The sequence below is a fragment of the Erigeron canadensis genome, chromosome 7, assembly GCF_010389155.1.
Source record: "Erigeron canadensis isolate Cc75 chromosome 7, C_canadensis_v1, whole genome shotgun sequence".
Taxonomy (NCBI): domain Eukaryota; kingdom Viridiplantae; phylum Streptophyta; class Magnoliopsida; order Asterales; family Asteraceae; genus Erigeron; species Erigeron canadensis.
Window position 1 is genome coordinate 35,866,548 of NC_057767.1, and position 22,936 is coordinate 35,889,483.

The 22,936-nt window shown below is 35.1% G+C and overlaps 1 protein-coding gene and 1 pseudogene across 1 annotated transcript; one reads left to right on the forward strand and one right to left on the reverse strand.

Annotated features, from left to right (window-relative positions):
* Window positions 1–2,793: 2,793 nt before the first annotated feature.
* LOC122607545 lies at window positions 2,794–6,826 on the forward strand (annotated as a pseudogene).
* Window positions 6,827–10,492: 3,666 nt separating this feature from the next.
* LOC122609424 (F-box/kelch-repeat protein At3g06240-like) lies at window positions 10,493–14,597 on the reverse strand. Its single transcript, XM_043782468.1, has 4 exons — window positions 14,482–14,597; window positions 11,145–11,663; window positions 10,969–11,056; window positions 10,493–10,504 (listed from the first exon to the last, which is right to left on the reverse strand). The coding sequence occupies exons 1-4, from the start codon at window positions 14,595–14,597 to the stop codon at window positions 10,493–10,495; spliced, it is 735 nt and encodes a 244-aa protein (XP_043638403.1).
* Window positions 14,598–22,936: the final 8,339 nt, after the last annotated feature.

Below are 22,936 nucleotides of genomic sequence, written 5' to 3' on the forward strand. Positions count from 1 at the left end.
GCTATGCTCCTAATTTAAGAGGGTTAGATATATTTATTAGGCGTGCGATGGCTTAACTAAAGAGTGTACACCATTAATTTGCAACTTTCTCCAAACAAAAATAAGTTCGGTTAGGGATTTTGTTTATATAAATTTGGTTATTAATCATATTATAATAAAATAGACAAATATGATAGATTATAAATTAAAATTGGATAGCATATGAAATTATTATTTTTAATTGGGTTAATACGTAATTAAGATGTTAAAATGAAGTATATATGAAATTCTCGCTTATTTTTAAGTAGAAAATCAGAGATGCACTTAACTACATGGCTCTATTTAGGACTTCGTTGATACTTCGGTTCACGTAGAAGATACTTTAATTACTACCTAAACAATTAGACATCAAGCCGTAATCGCAATGACCCAGTTGCTAAAATGAAGCTTTACAAACTGAGTTATACCCAAGGTCATGCATGATATGTTCAAATACACATCATAAGGTTATAACCATGACATCATATGGTCAAAGTCAAAGTCACATACAACAAACAAACATACCCATATGCATGGACGGAGTTACAATGGGGCAGTGTGGGCAAGTGCTCCCAGTCCAATTTTGATACAATGTAAAAATTTTTAAAGGTATATTTGTATGTAATTTTTTTTTCAAAAATATAAACAATAGAGAATACATACAAATGTCATCTTTGTTGTCATAAGCCTCTTCTTTAAAAGTATATCACTGGAAGCATTAATTTTAAGATAATTCTTTCTATTGGTAAAGTAAAAATCTTGAATTATTTTGATTATTAATAGATTAGAAAAAGAAGGGTTGAAAAAAAAGAGGTTTTCTTTGTTTTGGTAAACGTATAATACATTAATAATATAGCGTATTTGTAAATGTTATTTTCTTTTCAAATGATTATATAATAGTAATCATAATAGTATAATGTATAAAAGATATGTAGAAGCTAGTTTATGTTATTGATTTCGATGAACTTACCCTTATTTTGTTTGATATAACGCAACTCCTTCGTCATAATATGTTCCAAAATTTCAAAAACCGATGTTAAAGATTAGTCGTTCCCAACTTCCCATAGACCGCACTTAGCTCAGTGAAATTCGACCATCTCAACACCGACTATTGATAATTTGACTAAACCCGACGTTAACCAAATTCTTTAGGAGCTCATTTTTTTTTATAGCTAGAGCCTTTTTTGACAGGTAAATTTTTTTTTTGAGATGACTTTGATTAATATAATAAACGACTGTTAAAATTGCCCCCTTACCAAAAATATTCTGGCTCCGTCCCTGCGGCCATAAGATCACATACCATATTATTGCAAGTACAACATAACCAGTAGCCAGGGGTATTGTAAACACAACTACTCTCTAAAATCTCAAACTTAAATCTCTAAAAAATCTCTCACACACTCATCTCCATACACCTCATCCTTCTTCTTGTTAATATGAATTATGGATCCGAAAATGGAGGAATATGATGCGACAGTAGATCCATATACCAAGCACACCTTCACATTTCATTTGGTAGAAGATCATGAAAATTTTGCCAAGTTTTTAGCAGAGCCAGTCATGAGTTATCGGATGCTCAAAGATAGTGAAGATATGCCTCCTTCGAAATTTTGTACGCAACCAATAGTGAAGATATGCCTCCTTCGAAATATGAGGGTTTGACGTTCAAGCTAAGAGGCTCATTTATACGTCAATTTTTATTAAATAAAGAATATCTTACAAACTTCCAAGTTAGAACAAATAAACTCCAAATAAAATTTTTGCATTACAAGCCACCCAAACTGATGACTATGTATACATTTTGAAGTACAAACGTTATTCGTTTGATAAATAATCAATATTAGCTAAAATTCTACTTTTAATACATATAAATTTCTATTAAGTTCGATCTCTCTTGACTTACTTTATCGATAAACTTTCAATAAAAACATAATATTTTTATCAAACTCTATATGGTAAACTGGTAATCAACTTCTAACATATACGAAAAAAATATTACATATATCTTTACTATCTTATAAAGCATTTTGTCCCTTTTTAAAATCTCATAAGATGATTTAAACAACCTAAATTACACTTTTTTTATTCACTATTTTAAACATTTGTACCTAATATACCTATAACACTCTTAGATCTTAACCACTTATTTTTTTTCTATCTCATCAAATCTCAACAATTCATTTTTTTTTCTCTCATCTATAAATCATTTTATTTATCTAATTCATTCAAAATCTTTTATCTCAAAAACAGTATATCGATAAATTATAAAAATTGTGTGGGTGTTCTTAAAATTTCATTCTCTTTCATTAGAGATGTTATTCGATATACTTTCGACGAATTTTTAAATTCAAGGACGAAGCCCGTACGGCTAAGGTATATCACACTTTATGACTTATCACCTCCTATAACTATATCACCCAACCATTTTACTGTCACAATGCGCAGATACTTTCTCTAGTTTTATCACAAACCCAAAAGTCCAAAACCCAACCAAAGTCAAACAAAATCGAATTGAACCAACCAAAAATTAAATACAAACGATTGTAGTTTCAAAAACCGAATGCTTTCAATTTGGTTTGACTTTTAAGTAGCCGACTATTCCATCGATGTTTTTGTTATACAAATAAATAAATGATCTTCCTCCACAAAATCCACCACCCCCCCCCCCCCCCCCCCCCCCCCCCCCCCCCTATCTTTATTTTATTCTCCCAGGTAACCTTAAACTCCCATCATTCAATTTCAACAATACATATATTTGTTTTTATTTTGATTTTGTGTTATAATTATTATTTATGATGATGGCTTCACAAACAAAAACAGAGGCAGAAAGTTTAAAAAAGCTAGAATACTATTCACTTGTATCTAAAATCTGTACGGAATTAGAATCCCATTTAGGCTTTGCTGACAAAACTTTAGCGGAGTTTATAACTTCATTAGGTCGAAAATGTGAATCCGTCGATGATTTCGATCTTAAGTTGAAAGAAAACGGTGCCCAAATTCCCGATTATTTTGTTAGAACTTTATTAATTATTATTCATGCCATCTTGCCACCCAAAACTATAGTTAACTTAGATAACGATAATGATCGTGTTAAGGCGTTGGACAAGAAACGGAGAGATAGAGATGAGAGAGGCGGTCGGAAAGATCGGGATGAGGTTGAGTTGTATCAGGTATATAAAGGGAGGGTTACTCGGGTTATGGGTAGTGGTTGTTTTGTGCAGATACTTGATGTCAAGGGAAAAGAGGGTTTGGTTCATGTATCGCAGATGGGTACTAAACGGATTACGAATGTGAAAGATGCGGTTAAGCGTGATCAGGAGGTTTTTGTAAAAGTGATATCGGTTTTGGGGAAGAGGCTGTCATTGTCGATGAGGGATGTTGATCAGACTTCTGGGAGAGATTTGTTGCCGATGAAAAAGAGTGGTAGGGGTGGTGATGATGATGATTCGTTGAGAGGGAATTCGTCTAGAGGATTGCATAGGGATGGTGGTTCGATCTCTAGGACAGGATTATCTGGGATAAAGATTACAGAAGAGGATGTTGGGGATCCTTCAAGGAGATCGTTAAAGAGAATGAGTTCGCCAGAGAGGTGGGAGGCGAACCAGCTCTGATGGCTTCGGGTGTTTTGAGTGTGAAAGAGTATCCTATGTTTGATGAGGAAACTAATGATGGAATGGTTTATCAAGAAGAAGGTGGGGACGAAGAGATTGACGTCGAGTTAAATGAAGATGAGCCTGCATTTCTGCAAGCACGGAGTCAGTATTCGATGGATATGTCGCCAGTCAAGATCTATAAAAACCCTGAGGGTTCGTTGAGTCGTGCAGCGGCTTTACAGACTGCATTGATAAAGGAAAGGAGAGAAGTGAGGTACCAGCAACAGAGAACGATGCTTGATTCTATCCCGAAAGATCTGAATCGACCGTGGGAAGATCCCATGCCTGAACCGGGGGAGAGACATTTAGCACAGGAGTTAATTGGAGTCGAGTTGTCTGCATATGACATGCCTGAATGGAAGAAAGATTCTTATGCTAAAGCATTGACATTTGGTCAAAGATCAAAGCTTTCTCTTCAAGAACAGAGGCAGAGCTTGCCTATATACAAATTGAAGAACGAATTGGTTCAGGCTGTGAATGATAACCAGGTTTTGGTTGTTATTGGTGAAACGGGTTCTGGGAAGACAACTCAGGTTACCCAATATCTAGCCGAGGCAGGTTACACCACTAAGGGTAAAATAGGATGTACCCAACCCCGAAGGGTGGGTGCAACGTCTGTGGCCAAGAGGGTGGCTGAAGAGTTTGGTTGTCGTTTAGGTGAGGAGGTAGGATACTCTATTCGTTTTGAGGACTGTACCTGCCAGGAAACCGTGATCAAATACATGACTGATGGTATGTTGTTGATGGAAATTCTGGTTGATGAAAACCTATCTCAGTATTCAGTGATTATGCTTGATGAAGCTCATGAGAGAACAATGCATACTGATGTCCTCTTCGGGTTATTGAAAGGTCTTGTGAAAAGAAGACCCGACCTTCGATTAATTGTCACTTCCGCCACATTAGACGCTGAGAAGTTTTCTTCCTATTTCTTCAGCTGCAATATTTTCACAATTCCTGGAAGGACATTTCCGGTGGAGTTACTTTACACCAAACAGCCGGAAACTGATTATGTAGATGCAGCTTTGATTACTGTAATGCAGATCCACTTGACAGAACCTGAGGGAGATATACTTGTCTTTTTGACCGGACAGGAGGAGATCGATCATGCTTGCCAGTGTTTATATGAGAGGATGAAAGGTTTAGGTAAAAATGTGCCCGAACTGATCATACTACCGGTTTATAGTGCCCTTCCTAGTGAAATGCAATCCAGGATTTTTGAACCTGCACCGCCAGGGAAGAGAAAGGTTGTTGTTGCCACTAATATTGCTGAAGCGTCTTTGACCATTGATGGGATCTTTTATGTCATTGACCCTGGTTTTGCCAAGCAGAATGTGTATAACCCGAAACAGGGTCTTGAATCACTTGTTATTACTCCAATATCTCAGGCATCAGCTAAGCAACGGGCTGGACGTGCAGGCCGTACAGGACCAGGAAAGTGCTACAGATTATACACCGAGAGCGCATTTAACAATGAAATGTCGCCTACTTCAGTTCCAGAAATTCAAAGAATAAATCTTGGATCGATTACATTAAATTTGAAAGCAATGGGGATAAATGATCTACTGTCTTTTGATTTCATGGACTCACCTTCCCCTCAAGCTCTGATTTCTGCACTGGAACAGCTCTATACTCTTGGAGCTCTTGATGAAGAAGGGCTACTAACCAAACTGGGTAGAAAAATGGCAGAATTCCCTCTCGAACCTCCATTATCTAAAATGCTACTTGCTAGTGTTGATTTGGGTTGCAGTGATGAAATATTGACCATCATTGCCATGATTACAACGGGAAACATCTTTTACAGACCTAGGGAAAAACAAGCCCAGGCTGATCAAAAGAAAGCCAAGTTTTTCCAACCTGAAGGAGACCATCTTACTTTGCTTGCTGTTTATGAGGCTTGGAAAGCCAAGAACTTTTCGGGGCCATGGTGTTTTGAGAATTTCATACAGTCAAGATCGCTTAGGAGGGCCCAAGATGTCAGGAAGCAGCTTTTATCCATTATGGACAGGTATGTTCTCTTTGCTTTGTTTATTTTTATTTAATATTATTTTTGTTTTCTGATTCTATGTTTAAAAGTGAAAGCAATTTAATATCATAAATGCGGCTTGATTGACCCAATTATGGGCAAACAAGCCGATCTAGGTTATGGCTAATGGGTCCAGTAACGTTATTAAATCTGATCAAATTGGAAGTTGGTGAACAAGTATGCCCAAGATGTATATATATATATATAGAAAGTATAAAAATGTTTTACAATTTGTTATAGCGCAGAACTTAAATTATTATTGTAACCAACAAACGGTATAGTTTCCTCAATCATATTTTCAATAAATATATAAGTTCAAAAAAATATAGTATTAACAAAAAGTTTGTGGGCCAGCACACCCAAACCTTATACAACTTGTTTACCAAATCAAATGTTTGATGCATACTTGACCTGCCAATTTACCACATTTTTCTGAATTTTCCTATTACGATGAATGTTGTGTGTTTCTGGTTCATATTGCTGACTCTCCTGTTATGTTATCAGATACAAATTGGATGTTGTGAGTGCCGGAAAGAACTTCACTAAGATACGTAAGGCAATTACAGCCGGATTTTTCTTCCATGCTGCCCGGAAAGATCCTCAAGAGGGATATCGTACCATAGTTGAGAACCAGCCGGTTTACATACACCCGAGTAGCGCCCTTTTCCAAAGACAACCAGATTGGGTTATCTACCATGAGCTAGTGATGACAACAAAGGAATACATGCGCGAGGTTTGTGCTGTGGATCCAAAATGGCTAGTCGAATTGGCACCAAGGTTCTTCAAGGCGTCTGATCCCACAAAGATTTCCAAACGTAAACGACAAGAACGGATCGAGCCTCTATATGATAGGTATAATGAACCCAATTCATGGCGTTTGAGCAAGCGACGGGCTTGATCAGTGGTTTATCTTCTGTCGTGGAATAAGCCTCGTTATAATATGTTAGAATAGATTGTGCAGCAAAAATTACTTAGCAGCAGAGGTCGCTACCCATTGTTTATAACGTTCTAATTGATTGATAAAAGTAATTGTCGTAATATGCTATTATGTCAATCACAGTGCATCTCACTAAATCAAAACTTATGCAATGCACATCTACATTTCCATGATGAAATTTGTTTGTTTTTCTTGTGGGCTGTGGCTCTTGTGACCTTTTGAAGCATAGTAACAGTTGAATCTGGTCTAATTCAAAATAAGGTAGCATTTTATTTACCTGATATATCTTCCCCCCAAGTTAGTTAATGTTCACGGACTCGTGTCATGTACTGCATTGTTCTGTTTATGATTGTTGTGGCTCTGATCATAGCATTGCATCTTGACTAACTGTTTATGGAGTTATGGCCACAACTTTGATATAACATTGGCTGATATGTCTGCAACCTGGAGAAGATTGGATGAGGAGGTATTTAATTGCTGATGGCCTAGTGCCTAATTATTATATAATGTACATTGTTATTGGTGTGTGCCTAATTATTAATTTTGTTTGTATTTTGACAGATTGAAGCTACTGTCATGCCCGAAGAATACAGATACGAGGTAAGTCCTTCACAGTGTTTTTACCTGGCTGCCCTTTGGTTATATAGCATTTCCGTTGTCTTCTGTGTCTTGCCTCATTGTCTGATCTTATTGGCTATGGAATGAATGAATGACACGCCACCCTGATGAGTTGTATTCTGGATGTCGCAATTTTGACATGGTACTTTTGTCTCGTACTCCAGAAATTAAATCAAATGTGAGTCATTGCTGACCAGCCTTGCACAATACTGGTGGTTATCCAACCCTATCTTAACAAACAAAAAGAAGTTTGGGTGGATGAAATAGAATAACAAAACTAGTTGTGGCTATCATCGTTGAGTAGAGGTTGCAAGTTTGAACCCAAATACTTAAAAACGGGTCAATTTAGGTTTTGTTTTATTTGAAACGGGTCTATGCATGAATTAGAAGGCTTAACAGGAAACGGGTTGGGTGCCCTGTATTTGTAGTGCATAATGCCTTCCAAGTTATCTATTAACTTTTATTTAGAAACAATTTTCTTGTTATTAGCTCTGGCATATATTATTTGATCAAAATTAAAACGCTGGACAAAAAAAGTGTTTCAGGTTATTTCAACCCGGCTAAAACCTTTTTGACCCGTCACCCCTTTAGTCTAACGTGCCCATTTTGCCACTAAAAGTTTTCGACGGGGGCCTGCACAAGCGGTGGAGCATGTGGTTTAATTAATCTTTGTCTTAGTAGAGTCTTTCAGTGGCATGTTTCGGTCCTCTTCCCCCATCGTCCTCGTAATCTTCCTCGTCTTGACTGGTGATAGTTCATCATGTTCCAACTCCCGATAGTCTTCATCCAACTATGAATAACAAAGATTTTTAGACCTCACATTTACTTACAGATGCGGGAATATTCTAATCAATTTCATAAATCCTGGTTCTCCCCGAAATGCGTTGAGGTGCAGCAGTTGACTGGACATCTAGGGATAAAGCACTGTTTCGGTGCGGGCCACCAGAGGGACCTCACCACCAGAATGTATCTCAGATTATTTATCATCGACATGAGTTCTATTTTAACTAATATAAAAATTAAGCGATTCTGAGTTGAGTAACTAATTTGTTCTCCAGTTATAGGTTCCTATGTGACAATACTAGCAAAGCAGCCTTTCACATTTTTGGTCACAAGCTCAAATATGAAATCAGAGCAATTACAACACCCCAAGGATTGGAACAACAAGCGATCCTCGTCAGAGAGATGGATTTCTAAAAAAAAGCCAAAATACTCTAGACCTGATAAAAAAAAAAGCAAAGAAAAGAAAAGAAGACGACCTGGCCAATAGTGACTGAAAGAATGTATATAACATCAGGGACATAAGGGACTTGTCCAAGCTCAACAACCACAATGCAGATGGGGACAGAACTTGCTCAAAGAAAAGTTTGGGGATGCCTTTAAGTATATTTTATGCAATCGAGTTGGACCAACAAAACGCAATGGACTGGAATCAATACTCTGATGAAACATTCTTAAACAATGACCAAGCTTTACAAAGAACAGGCAGTAATTTAAAAGCAAACCAGGAAATACGACCCGACTCAAAATATCTGGGTTGGGGGGGAGATAAAGTAAAATAGATAGACTGAACTTGGACTAGCATGAACCACAGATTAATGAACAACAAAAATAAATAAACCATAACAATCAAGTACAAAATAAACTTGACCCAAGTAAAGTTCTCATTTAAGTCAAATCACTTGAATACCAAATATACCCGGTCCCACCCTTGCAAGTTTGATTCCTTTAACCTAATCTTAAGAGTCTTAGACCTCCCCTGTGCCGTTTGATCTTCATCAAATTGGGTCACAATTTTAGTCACAAGTGATCATTGCACGTCTTACAACACCCAAAGGATTGGAATAACAAGCCAATTTGATAGCATATATAATTCATTAAGTTTTGCATGCTACCTTGAGGAGTGAATTCTTCCTACAAATTTACCAACATCTGAAACACAATTGAACTTCAAGACACATCGCAAACTCTTTAGCTTTTTGATGCTGGGATTAAAAGTTTTATGCGAAAAAAAGAAAAAATAAAATTACATAAAAGATTATACTGGCAATGTCAAGTACACGAATAGATCAGAAACTAGAAATAAGACATCTGAGGAGTTATGTGAGATCTCACATGAACAAACCCTAATTTGTATATATAGACAATCGGAGCTTAGGACAGAGGTAGCAGCCGATTTAGGGAGGATATATCTAAGATCCCCAATCAGAACCTAGGAATCGGATCCTAAACAGAGCTAGCTGTGTATGTATACGTGTTTAGCATTAATCGGATCCTAAATAGAGATCATATATATATATACGTGTTTAGCATTGATCGTAGAATTAATATATATATATATATACGTATATATATATAGTAAATGCAGTCGAGGCTTGGAAAGAAAGAAGATTCAAAGTATATGTATAGCAGTCGGATCCTGCAGAAAAGGGAAGATCGGCTCTCAAGGTGGGACTAAGAAGTCGGATCGTAAGAATCAGAAGTCAGATAAATATTTAGATATATATTTATGTCTTTTGTCGGATCCTAGGCAAGAGGGGAGGAACCAAATATGTATAGTCGGATCCTAGACTGACTTGTATGTAGTCCGATCCTAGACTGACTTGTATGTAGTCCAATCCTAGACTGACTTGTATGTAGTTCGATCCTAGACTGACTTGTATGTAGTCGGATCCTAGACAGACATATATAGTCGGATCTTAAACAAATATATGTATATAAAATCTGAACCTACCAGACAAGGGAGAATAAAGAACTGATCCTAATTAACATATGTATATATATATATATAATCGGAACCTAAAGAAAGGACAAGAGAGGATCCGACTATATACATACATGTGTAAAGAAAAGGAATGGATCCTAAAAGCCTAGGAGATGATGACAAGGCTTAGAAGTGTATTCGGATCTGATCCTAAAGTCGAGGGCTAGTCAAGAAGGGGCTTAAGACCTCGTTGGTTTCTATTAAATTTGGCCCAAGGCTTTATTATTTTTTCTATTAACATCAACTTAAATATAATTATACTTAAATTGATAGCTTGAATTTTGGATGACTAAGGGTTGACTAACAAGTAATAATTCTTGAATGTTCGACCTCGTACCTTGGAATTTGGGCCAGCGGCCCAGTATAGCCCACGTACGAAGAAAACCCTAATGCGGTAGCCTATAAATACTCATAATCATTGTTGTCAAATCACTCTGCAAGACATAACCATTTACTATCAATTCAATTCACACGCACATTTATAACATTCTCTGCAACCACAGAGAATATACAGCAGTAGCAGTACATACATATTCATCAACATTCATCATCAATCAATCATTATATCAAAATCATATTACATCCATATCCTCCATAGATCGATACATCTCTATAGGAAAATCATCTAACATCTTAGATTCGTCAAGATTTTATAAGGTTTGCACTCTTGTTTGAGGAAATCTTGATGATTTTCGTGGTTAAACCCTCCTTGTAATTGAGCTTTTCATTCTCATGCTCAAACAACATCAAAACTAATACTTGACCTAACTAACTAATTATAAGAAAGCATAGTTAGTATTTTTCAATGCTTTTGACTCTTGTAAACCTTTATGAGCATTGACCGTCCTTTTAATGCATCTTTCCATGATTTCAGGAAGTGCTAAATACCTCGACTACTCTAGTAGACCTTTATTCGTATTTGCCATCCCTCTGATGCCCCTTTTCAAGATCTCACCCGAAGCCGGTCCGATGCAACACAAGAGGAGTTATCATGCTTCTTAGCGGGCGTTATCCAAACCAGACTATCGACATACTGGACTACACTGGTTATCCAATAATAAGGATTATATTACCCTCAAAGTATTTAACCTTGGTTGTATCCGGATCGTACAAGATAAAGGTTCATTATACCAACCATATCTAAAAAGAAATTCGTTATTAAGTGTGAATCCCATAGGGAATATATCACCAGTAAAACGTGATAACACGGTGTGTTTCACCCAAGATTCAGTCACCCCACGCTCATTCATCACCCACACCTCAAATTTAGCACATATACCATCATATCTAATTACACAAAGTTTTCCGTCGAAGAAGCACAAAATCATCTCACCTTTAGATCTGCATATAGAATCGGGAAGAGATATCTCATAAAATGTCTCATTACCCAAATCAAATGCAATTATGGCATTGTAATCGTGATCGGTAGGACACAACCAACAAACATGTCCATCATCATGACCACCAACTATGGCTTGGGTTCCGCTATATTTCCAATCAAAATTAGAGGGAAAGCTTTCGGATATGAATCCCCATGTACCTTTCCGCATGCTGTACACCTCAACTTGCATGTCGGGTTCACAATGATCCATAAGCTCAACAACTTTGTAATCATCAGATTTGGGATCAAACCCGAACTTGCTATTAATCCTGAGATCCTCATGAGGTGTAGAGACGCATTACAGCCGATAGAGAAGGGTTCCAAAGGTAAATATCGAAACATTTACGATTAAATTCACATTTAAAACATATTGAGCCGTGAACAGCACCTCTAATATATACTGAGTTGGATGTTGGGAAGTCGGGGGGCAACTTGATGAAATCCTTGAGTCGGATATTGGGAGAGTGCGAGAATTGTGCTGTTACCTCAGCTCGTTTTGTGAAAAAACTAATACCCGGGTTTACGACCAAAAGAATTTCATTATCTTTGTTGTTGTTGCGGACTAAATTACGATCAAGATGAGACTTAATAAACCGCGGGTGAGATATATAACCATTAAAGGGTTTACAAACACACCTCAATTGAGCAAGCTGTTTGGCCGGATGAGTATCTCATCCGTTAAAACCTCCTCCGGGAGTTGTAGTAATAAATTACGAGTACGATGTTTGTGTTGTGATGTTTTAGATCGTCGAACATCATTCATCATCTTGGAATCAAAACCCAAACAATCTAGGAACTTAACACAATTCAAGGTGAATATAATTAACCTGAACCTTAACCCAAACGTGATCAATTGAAAAAACATAAAAAAAAAACGGAAATCAAGAAGTTATATCAACACAGTATGTTTTTCTTTTTTTATGATACTCTAATAATGATAATGATAGAATATCGAGGGTTCCTTGGATCGTACGTAGCTTTATTTGAATGATATATTAAAAATTTCCTAAAATTAGTCTCCTAATTTCTATCAAATAGTGTTTCCTGATTTTTGGAAACATATCCATATTTAAGAAAAATATTAATGTATGTAATTTTCATACTCTAAGATGAACTAGAATTATACTAGATTTTAGACCCGTGTCTAGTGTTGGACACGGAATTTACGATATTAACAATATTAGATCTTCATACATTTAAGTCACAAAAGTTTACAATTTTAAAAAAAACACGGTTTTAAGTGTTATATTTTGCAAGTTGTAGTACAATAATCATAGGTTCCTCACTGTCATTATTAGCCTATACATATTGATGGAATTGTTTGCCGTATTCATTTCACAAGGCACATGCTATATATAATAATTTCTCCATTATAATATATTTTGAAACAAATGTAATCATAATGTGATATTATTAGGAAAAATAATTAAGAATTAAAATATAAACATAATCCCGAACTTGACATTAAAGTATATGTATTTAATCATGATGCGTGTTCATAACACGCATATGTTTATTTTCAATCACTTGTTCCTATGATAATATGATAACAATTAGGATTGTTTTTATATTTTTTGATAACAAATAGGACTCTTCTAATATTTGTTAATAAGTCATTAGGTTTTCAAATAAATATTTTTTTGTAGAATATATTTCATATATATGTTAAAAAAATTTATTTTATTAAATAATTGTAAATTTTAAAAAAATTTCTCAAGTTGATGACTAAAAATAAATATAAATTAAGTAATTAGGGCTAAAAAGTGTAAATTATTGATGTAAAACAAAAAAGTGTAAATTAATGAGACTTTTTCTACAAATTAATATAAACATTATTAATATAACAATATATTTGGATAATGATTATTAGGATTTTTAACTTGTATCTATATGATGACATCATCAAAAGTCAATTTGATAAAATCGAACGATGTGATTGGTTAATTAGTCATTGGTTCAACTGTCTTATAGTATATATTAAGATTATCTTTAATCATAAGTTGATTAGGATAATTATTACAAGTACTTAATTACTAGATACAATAACAAATACCATTTAAATTATCCATAATGCATTCAACCGTTCAAAAACATTGACCAAACTTGAATAACTGAAATTTTTAAACCAAATAGTTCAACACAAATGGGGTCTTACTACGTATGTGGGCCTGGGCCTTGGGTTTCAGGAGCTATAGGTGGGTTTCAGGTGCTATAGGTGGGCTTCGCCGTCACACGTGCTTTTAGGTGTATGCTTTTGACAACTTTTTTTTTTTTTTTAACAGCAAACATTACAACTATAAACCGCAAATAATCTTAAACTATCTCATTGTTAAAGATTAGACCTTAGTCTTTTACACCAAGAAACAAGACCTCTACCAAACTACCACCCCACCAAAGTGGTGATGATAGCTCAAATGTATATTGTCAACCTGCCCAGTTGGCTCATTCACATAAACAAGATATCAAATCGAAGAAAAGAATCAAAGGTGAAGACTGACCGGACTTATTACATTTTGGTACGAGTCTTAAGAGTCTAAGACCTCCCCTGTGCTCTGTTTGATCTTCATCAAATTGGGTCACAGTTTTAGTCACAAGTGATCATTGCAATTCAGTCTTACAACACCCAAAGGATTGAAACAACAAGCCTCTCAAGAGTCAAGTTTCTTGCTGGATGTTAATAAGTCAATTTTACCTTGAGGAGTGAATTCTGTACAATTTTACCAACATCTGAGACACAATTGAACTTCGAGACACATCGCAAGCTCTTTAGCTTTGATGCTGGGATTAATTAAATGTTTAATATGAAAAAAAAAAATTAAACAAAAGATTGTACCTTCCAATGTCAAGTACGTACACGAGTATATCAGAAATAAGAAATAAGACATTAAAAGTAATACTTGACCTAACTAACTAAGAAGCATAGTTAGTATTTATTTTTTGTACCATCCAAACCTGTCAAAAAATGTAACTAGTATTTTTCTTGTACCAAAAGATCAACAGTAGATGCATGCCTTTGACTCTTGTAAACCTTTATGAGCATTGATCGTCGTCCCATCTTTCCAAGATTTCATCAGGAGCTAGACGTGCCTCGACTGTTGTAGACCTTTATCAGCATTCACCATCCCTCTAATACCTCTTTTCGAGATCTCGCCCAAGGCACAAGCCAAATGCAACACAAGAGGTGCAGTGTTACGACCATGCATGCTTCTTAGCAGGCGTCATCCAAACTAGACTTTCGATATATTGAACAATTTTGGTTTTGCAATAGGCATGACAACCCTCAAAGGATTTAACCTTGGTTGTATCCGGATCATACAAGGCTAAAGATTCATGATTATATATTTTCACCATAAAAAACAAATTCATTATTATGTGTGAATCCTATAGGGACTATATTAAAACCTGATAACACAGAGTGTTTCTCCCAAGAAGATTGCTCATTCATCACCCACGTCTCACATCTAACGACACGTAAACTGTTATTTAGACAAATTAATTGACTTAAAATGTTGTTTATATAGTGTATGGACTAAGGATGCAAGTTTTGATCATAAGGAAGGGCTAAAAGAAGGCAATTGGATCAAGTTTAAGACTTTGGACTGAAGATGAAGACTCTCTAGGAAGTTGGACGTTTTATGCTCAAGATAGAAGCTCAAGGGTGTATTGTGTAACTATTTTTTATATAGATACAAAGAGATGGTCACTATTCCGATCACCACTTCTTGCAGCCTTTTTTGTTACCGTTTGAAACCCTAATCTTTTCCGATGTAATCTTCATCTATTTTCTGTTATGTTCTGTAAATTAAACTTTTAATCAATCATATGGCTAGTTCACTCAAGTGTGCTACTAAGATGTGTGTCTATTTTGTTCGTACTTCTCTATATTTTTACATGGTATCAGAGCCAGGTTGCAAATCTTTATACGTTTTTTGAATCATAAGTTTTGATCTTCATTTTTTTATAAATAGATATACATATATATCTTTATTATTTATTAAAATTTATTTATATTTTAGATCTGATAATATCTATCTCTAAAAACCCTAAATATTTTTTTATATATTATTATCTTTTGTTTCTGCTCGTGTGTAAGGTTTTTCTTCTTGATAGAACTTAACCTTACCACTTAATGCAGTTTATTTCTCCTATTCTTCATATCTATTCCTTCACTAAAAAGGGGTAGACTATTGTTTGGAGTACATTTATGGTCCCTTATTGATTTGTTCTGGAATTACTGTTGGCGACCCCTTTGTGAGTTTTCTTTACCTACCCTTCTAGTAGCAAACTTTTTTTCTCATTTAGAGTGCTCTGAGTGAGAAAGGTTTGGCCTATCAGTTGGGATCTCTCTTTTATGTGTTTATTTCTCTTTGTGTTTCTTTATATGTGCATTCTTTGATTTGTTTTTTAAAATGACTATCTCTATTCATTGTGAGCTTGTTCTTGAGTATAATCGTATTGTGGTTAAGTTTTATATGAATATTGATTAAACTAATCTTTTTCTTGGTAGAAGAGAGGATCCTTGAGCATACCTGTCTTGAACACTTGAGTGTTCCTGAATCTGGCCTCTGCTTTTGCATCTTTTAGGTTCTTTGTGTCTTTTCTTTTGTATTTGCATTAGTTCTTATTTGATTGTCTGCTGTTGTGTTTCTTGATATATGTGATAAAATGGATGGATATGTTGATGATAATTTGGTACCACCTGAAACTGATGTTGAAAATGGTATTAATGTGTTTGGTACTCTTATTAGCAATCTTGATTTTGGTGATCCTTTGTATCTGCATGCTAGTGACACTTCTGGTGCTCCACTAATTAGTTTGAAATTAAAAGGGACTGAAAATTATAAAATATGGGCATGTGCTATGGAACTTGCATTAGAAACTAAAAACAAGATGTGTTTTATTGATGGAACTTTTGAAAGACCTGTTAATGAGGTTCTGGCTAAACAGTGGGATAGATGCAATTCTGTTGTGCTTACTTGGATTCTTAGTTGTTTATCTGAAGATGTTTATTTGGGTCAAATTTTTTCAAAAGATGCTATGTCTGTTTGGGAGGAACTCAAAGAAACCTATGACAAGGTTGATGGTTCCATAACTTTTAATATTCATCATAAAATCAATTCTCTTTCTCAAAATGGTAGCACTCTTGTTGATTATTATCATAGGTTGAATGCTTTATGGAGACAGTTTAACTCTTTGGTTAAACTGCCTGTTTGTACTTGTAATGCTGCTAAAGGTTTTCAGGAACATCAACAATTGCTTAAACTCATGCAGTTTCTAATGGGTTTGGATGATATATACTTACCCATTAGAAGCAATATTCTTACAAGGGATCCCCTTCCTAGTGTTAAAACTGCTTTTGCCATTATCTCAAGGGAGGAATCTCACAGGGGTAGCCCTGCTGAAGTTCATCCAAAACCTCAAAACACTACTTTTATTGCTAAATCTTTTGAAAATAAAAGAAGACCTTTTGATAACAAACAATTTGAAAATAGGAGGGGACCAAATCCTAACCTTAAATGTTCTAAGTGTCACAGAATTGGTCATACTATTGAAAGGTGTTATGAGGTAATTGGTAGACCTCCAGGCTATGGGAGTAATTCTTACAGACCTAATGGGGAATTTGTCAAAAGAAATTCCTTCTCTCCCTTTGTGAAAAATCCTTCTAGCAATCTAATCTTGATCCTAAATACTCTACTGTTCAGTCTACCATCTCTCCTTGTTCTTCTAGTTCTGGTGCTAGCTATGGTGCTAGTCATGTGCAATCTTCCACTCAACCATTCACTCCTGATCAAGTTAATCTGCTCATGCAAATGTTTAATGATCATTCTCTTCATAAATCACCTCAAGCTAATATGGGAGGTACTTACACATTTTTTAACTCAAATTCATTTTTTAACTTAAATTTTGAAAAATTCTTTTGCTCTAATCATTCTAAAATTAATCAAAGTACCATTAAGGGTTGGATTTCTGATTCCGGGGCAAATCAGCATATGACTAATTCTGATAAGAATATGTTTAATGTGGTTGATGTTTCTAATCTTGGCTTAACAGTTGGTCACCCTAATGGAACTCAGGCTAAAGTTGTTAAAATTGGCAATTTAAGATTGACAAAGAACATTGTTCTGTTCAGCGTTCTGGTTGTACCTGAATATTGTGTTAGCTTGCTATCTGTCCATAACCTTGCTAGAGATAATAAGTACTTTGTTGGTTTTGATGAGTATCATTGTTATATTGAGGACTTGAGAACCAAAATAACTGTGGGGATTGGTAATGAGTGTGATGGTCTTTATTTGTTTGATGAATTTGATTGTGGTAAGAATTATATGTCATGCTTTAATTCTGTTTTTACTTGCAATATTTCTAAGCATACTTGGCATTGCAGACTTGGTCACCCTGCTGACCAAGTTCTAATTGTTTTAAAAGATAAATTAAAACTTGATAATGTTAATCAAAGTTCTATTTGTGAGACTTGCCATAAGGCTAAACAAACCAGGGAACCTTTCCCTTTGAGTGACCATAAAACCTCTGATCTTGGTGAACTTGTTCATTTAGACCTCTGGGGTCCTTATAAAGTTCAGAGTAGGGAATGATTCAAATATTTTCTTACCATTGTTGATGATTACTCTAGGGTTGTTTGGGTTTATCTTTTGAGAAGTAAAGAAGAAACTTTTGAGAACATTGTGCATTTCTTTAATTTCTTACAAAATCAATTTAACAAGACTGTTAAAATCTTTAGAAGTAACAATGGGACTGAGTTTATTAATAACAGAATGGATTTGTTTACTAAACAAAAGGGTATCATCCACCAAACTTCTTGTTCTTACACCCCTCAACAAAATGGCATTGTTGAAAGGAAACATAGGCACTTGCTTAATGTAGCAAGAGCTCTTATGTTTCAAGGGGGGATACCTCTTAATATGTGGAGTGAATGTATTTTGACTGCTACCTATTTGATCAACAGGTTACCTTCTTCTGTTCTTGGTGGAAAATCTCCTTATGAGCACATTTTTAACTCCTCTCCTAATTTATCTCATCTTAGAGTCTTTGGGTACTTATGTTTTGCAACTAATTTGAATAATTTTGATAAATTCAATAGTAGATCTCATAAATGTGTCCTAATTGGCTATGCTAATGCCAAGAAAGGATACAAAGCTTTTTAATCTTGAAAATAAAAACATCTTTTATTCCAGAGATGTTAACTTCTATGAAAATATTTTCCCCTTCAAAATAAATCTTAATAATGACAAAGTTGTTTCAAAAGATGACGTTACTCATCTTAACTTCTTTGATACTCTATTTTCTGAAAATAATAATCATCCAAGTCCTCTCATGCCCAATGATGATAGGAGAGAACTGAATTTCAGTGATGGCACTAGGTCTGCCCATTCTGGCAGCCCTCCTAGGGTTACCAATGTTGGTGGATCCTCTCATCCTCATCATGGGATTCCTAACTTGGAATCTGATGATGTGAGAACATCATCTCATCCTGGCAATCCATCTAGGATTGCTGATGAGTATGATACTGGTGCAACACTTGAAGAAAATGTTAATATTTCTGAGGGCAACCTAAACTATAATGAATTTGCTCAACCTAATGACAATCCTGTTGATCTTAGGAGATCAAATGGAGTCAGTAAAACTCCTAAAAAGTATGCTGACTTTATTTTGAACACCAGAACCAAACATAATATTTCTAATCATGTGAACTACTCTGGTCGGAAGTCTGATGCTTTGTGCTTTGTTTCTAACTTAAATAAAAATATTGAACCTTCTTCCTTTTATGAAGCCAGTCAAAACCCACTTTGGGTTGATGCCATGAATGCAGAGATGGAAGCTCTGCATAAAAATGGCACTTGGATTCTTACCAGTCTTCCACCCAATAGGAAACCAATTGGTTCCAAATGGGTCTATAAGATTAAATACAAGTCCAATGGGGACATTGATAGATATAAGGCCAGACTTGTGGCTAAAGGCTGCAGTCAAAGAGAAGGTGTAGACTTTGATGAAACCTTCTCTCCTATTGTCAAAATGGTTACCATAAGGTGTCTGATTACCATTGCCACTAAAAATAAATGGCAGATTTCTCAACTTGATGTTAATAATGCCTTCTTATATGGTGAGATTGTTGAGGATGTCTATATGACTCCTCCTCCTGGTTATTTCTCTCCTTTTGATCCTAGAGTTTGCAAATTGGTCAAGTCTTTGTATGGTCTTAAGCAGGCTCCTAGGAAATGGTATGAAAAATTGACTTCTGCCCTTATTGATTTTGGTTTTCATCAAAGTAAAAGTGACTATTCTTTGTATATTAAGAACCATAATGGTTCTTTTGTTGCTCTCCTTGTGTATGTGGATGATATTGTTATAACTGGTAATTGCAATAATGAGATTGCCAAATGTAAAAGTTTTCTGAGTTCTAAGTTTGCCATCAAAGATCTTGGCAAACTAAGATATTTCTTAGGTATTGATGTTCTTGACACTGATGAAGGTGTGTGTTTAACTCAAAGAAAAAATTGTCTTGACATTATTTCTGAGTATGACTTGTTAGGTTGTAAACCTACTCAGACTCCTATTGAACATAACTTGGGACCTTGTAGTGATGAGACCAATGACACTCTTTTAGAAAATGTTATTGAGTATCAAAAACTTGTTGGCAAACTTATATACCTAACCCTGACCAGACCTGATATTGCTTTTTCTGTGCATGTTCTAAGTCAGTTCATGCATAAACCATTTCTTTCTCATTTCAAGCTTGCCATGAGAGTTCTTAGGTACCTCAAGGCTTCTCCAGGTAAGGGTATACATCTCAAAGGTAATGATGATCTCTCTTTGACTGCTTATGTTAATTCTGATTGGGCCAAGAGGGTAACTGCCAGGAAAAGTATCACTGGATACTCCCTTTTCCTTGGTGGTTCACCCATATCTTGGAAAAGTAAAAAACAGCCTACTAGTTCTAGGTCCTTTACAGAAGCAGAATTCAGGGCCTTGGCTGCCATTACTTGTGAGATTATCTAGGTTCTAAAAATTCTGAATGAGTTTGGCATTAGACAAGGGGATCTTGTTCCCATCTTTTGTGATAGTAAATCTGCTATACAAATCAGTGCTAACCCAGTTTTTCATGAAAAGACCAAACATTTTGAAATTGATCTATACTTTGTAAGAGAGAAAATTGATATGGGAGTTATAGAGGCTGTTAAAATTTCCTCAGAAAACAATCTTGCTGACCTATTTACCAAAGGCTTAACATCTTTGGTTCATGACAAACATTCCAGAAAAATTGGTCTTATTGACCTTTTCCACAATTAATTTGTGGTAGGGTGTTATTTAGACAAATTAATTGACTTAAAATGTTGTTTATATAGTGTATGGACTAAGGATGCAAGTTTTGATCATAAGGAAGGGCTAAAAGAAGGCAATTGGATCAAGTTTAAGACTTTGGACTAATGATGAAGACTCTCTAGGAAGTTGGGCATTTTATGCTCAAGATAGAAGCTCAAGGGTGTATTGTGTAACTATTTTTTTATATAAATACAAAGAGATGGTCACTGTTCCGATCACAACTTCTTGCAGCCTTTTTTGTTACCGTTTGAAACCCTAATCTTTTCCGATGTAATCTTCATCTATTTTCTGTTATGTTCTGTAAATTAAACTTTTAATCAATCATATGGCTAGTTCTCTCAAGTGTGCTGCTAAGATGTGTGTCTATTTTGTTCGTACTTCTCTATATTTTTACATAAACGATCATATCTATATGCAATTACACAAAGTTTTCCGTCCAAGAAGTATTGGTGTTTACGACCAAAAGAATTTCATTATCTTTGTTGTTGTTGCGGACAGTGAAGATGAGATTTAATAAAGCGAGGCTGAGATAAATAAGCGTAAAAGGGTTTTGAAACACACCTCATTCGATCGGGCAAGCTGTTTGGCCGGTAACCGGACGAGCATCTCATCGGTTATAACCTCCTCCGACAGCTGTTGTAACATATTACTATGATGTTTGTGTACTCGTCGTCTTTTATCATGATGCTGAAAATTACTATCATCATTATTCATCATCTTCGAATCAAAACCCAATCATCAATGTTGGTATTTAAAAAATAAAAACCTCAATTAAGGAACTTAATTAATACAATTCAAGGCGGATGTAATTAACCTGATCGAACCTTAACCCATTAACTTGATCGATTGAAAAAACATAAAAAAATAAAATCAAAAATCAAAGGTTTCTAAATCAAGAAATTATAGCGACACGGTATTTATTTTATTTTATTTTATGATGCTAATAACAATAATGTTGTTCCAAAAAAAAAACAATAATGATAGGATATCGAGGGTACGTTCCATGGATTGTACGTACCTAGCTTTATTTGAATGATATTAGATGGGTCACGGGTGGTTTCAAACTATATAAACTTTAAAAAAAAAAATTAAAATTATGTTAAATAAAAACTAAATAAAATTCAAATAGATAAAGTACAAATTAAAGAACGAAACATATGAAGATTACTCCATATCAATATCGATTTTTGTTTATTAATTTGTAATAATTAGTTAGGTAAAAGATTTGCAGTTTGAAAAAAGAAAGAAGGAAAGAGTTGGATCTTTCAACCCAACTTCATGATCATCCACTCATTATGAAGCATTTTCAATCTAGTGAACAGCATGAAGGCCCAATGGGATTGGTGACCCCTTTAGACCATTTTCATAAATCTTCTCCGCATTACATAGATCCATTTTATGATTCTAATGAGCATATCAGGTCGAAGCTAGGCATGAGATAAAAACCCGAAACCTGGCTGAGACCCAGCCGAAACCGAACCGGACCGTCCGAATCACTTACGGTCCGGTCTTCAGGTTCCCATATTTTGACATTTCGGGTTTCGGTACGGTCCGGACCAAAACCGAAAAAAACCGGGTTGGACCGAAAACCCAAAATTTAACATTATCCATGGAAATCCGTTTCTTACCATCTATGTAAATCAGCAGTTCAAAGTAAAGAGAAGATGTTTAATTAGGAAAAGTGTGTAGAGAGATCTTGTGAAACTAAGTTTAGAGAGAAAGATCGAGAGAGAAGAGAATGAATATTTGTTTCAATGTATACAATACATTATTATTAATGTATTATATAATAAAAAGATAGATATAATGAATTGCAACAATATTTGAGAGAGAGAGACAGCCGGCGGTGTCATGTGAAAGATAAAGAAGCATATGTTTTATTCTATATACATAATATAATATACTATATATATTTACGAGGTTGTGAAAACAAAAGTAACATACGTGTTTCAATTTGATCCTTTTGTTTTATGAATTTATAAAACCTATTAAATTATACATACACATCTAGGAATGATATATATATATATATATATACGAGATATATAAATTTAGACACATACATCTCTGTATTTTCAACCTTCACAGTTTCACTTTCTTTTGCACATCAAAAATGCGAATACGAACAATCAAATTTTACAAGTGATGCAAATATACATGAGTTCTTTGCAGATCTAACAGCCATATTCACATTAATCATGGTAAA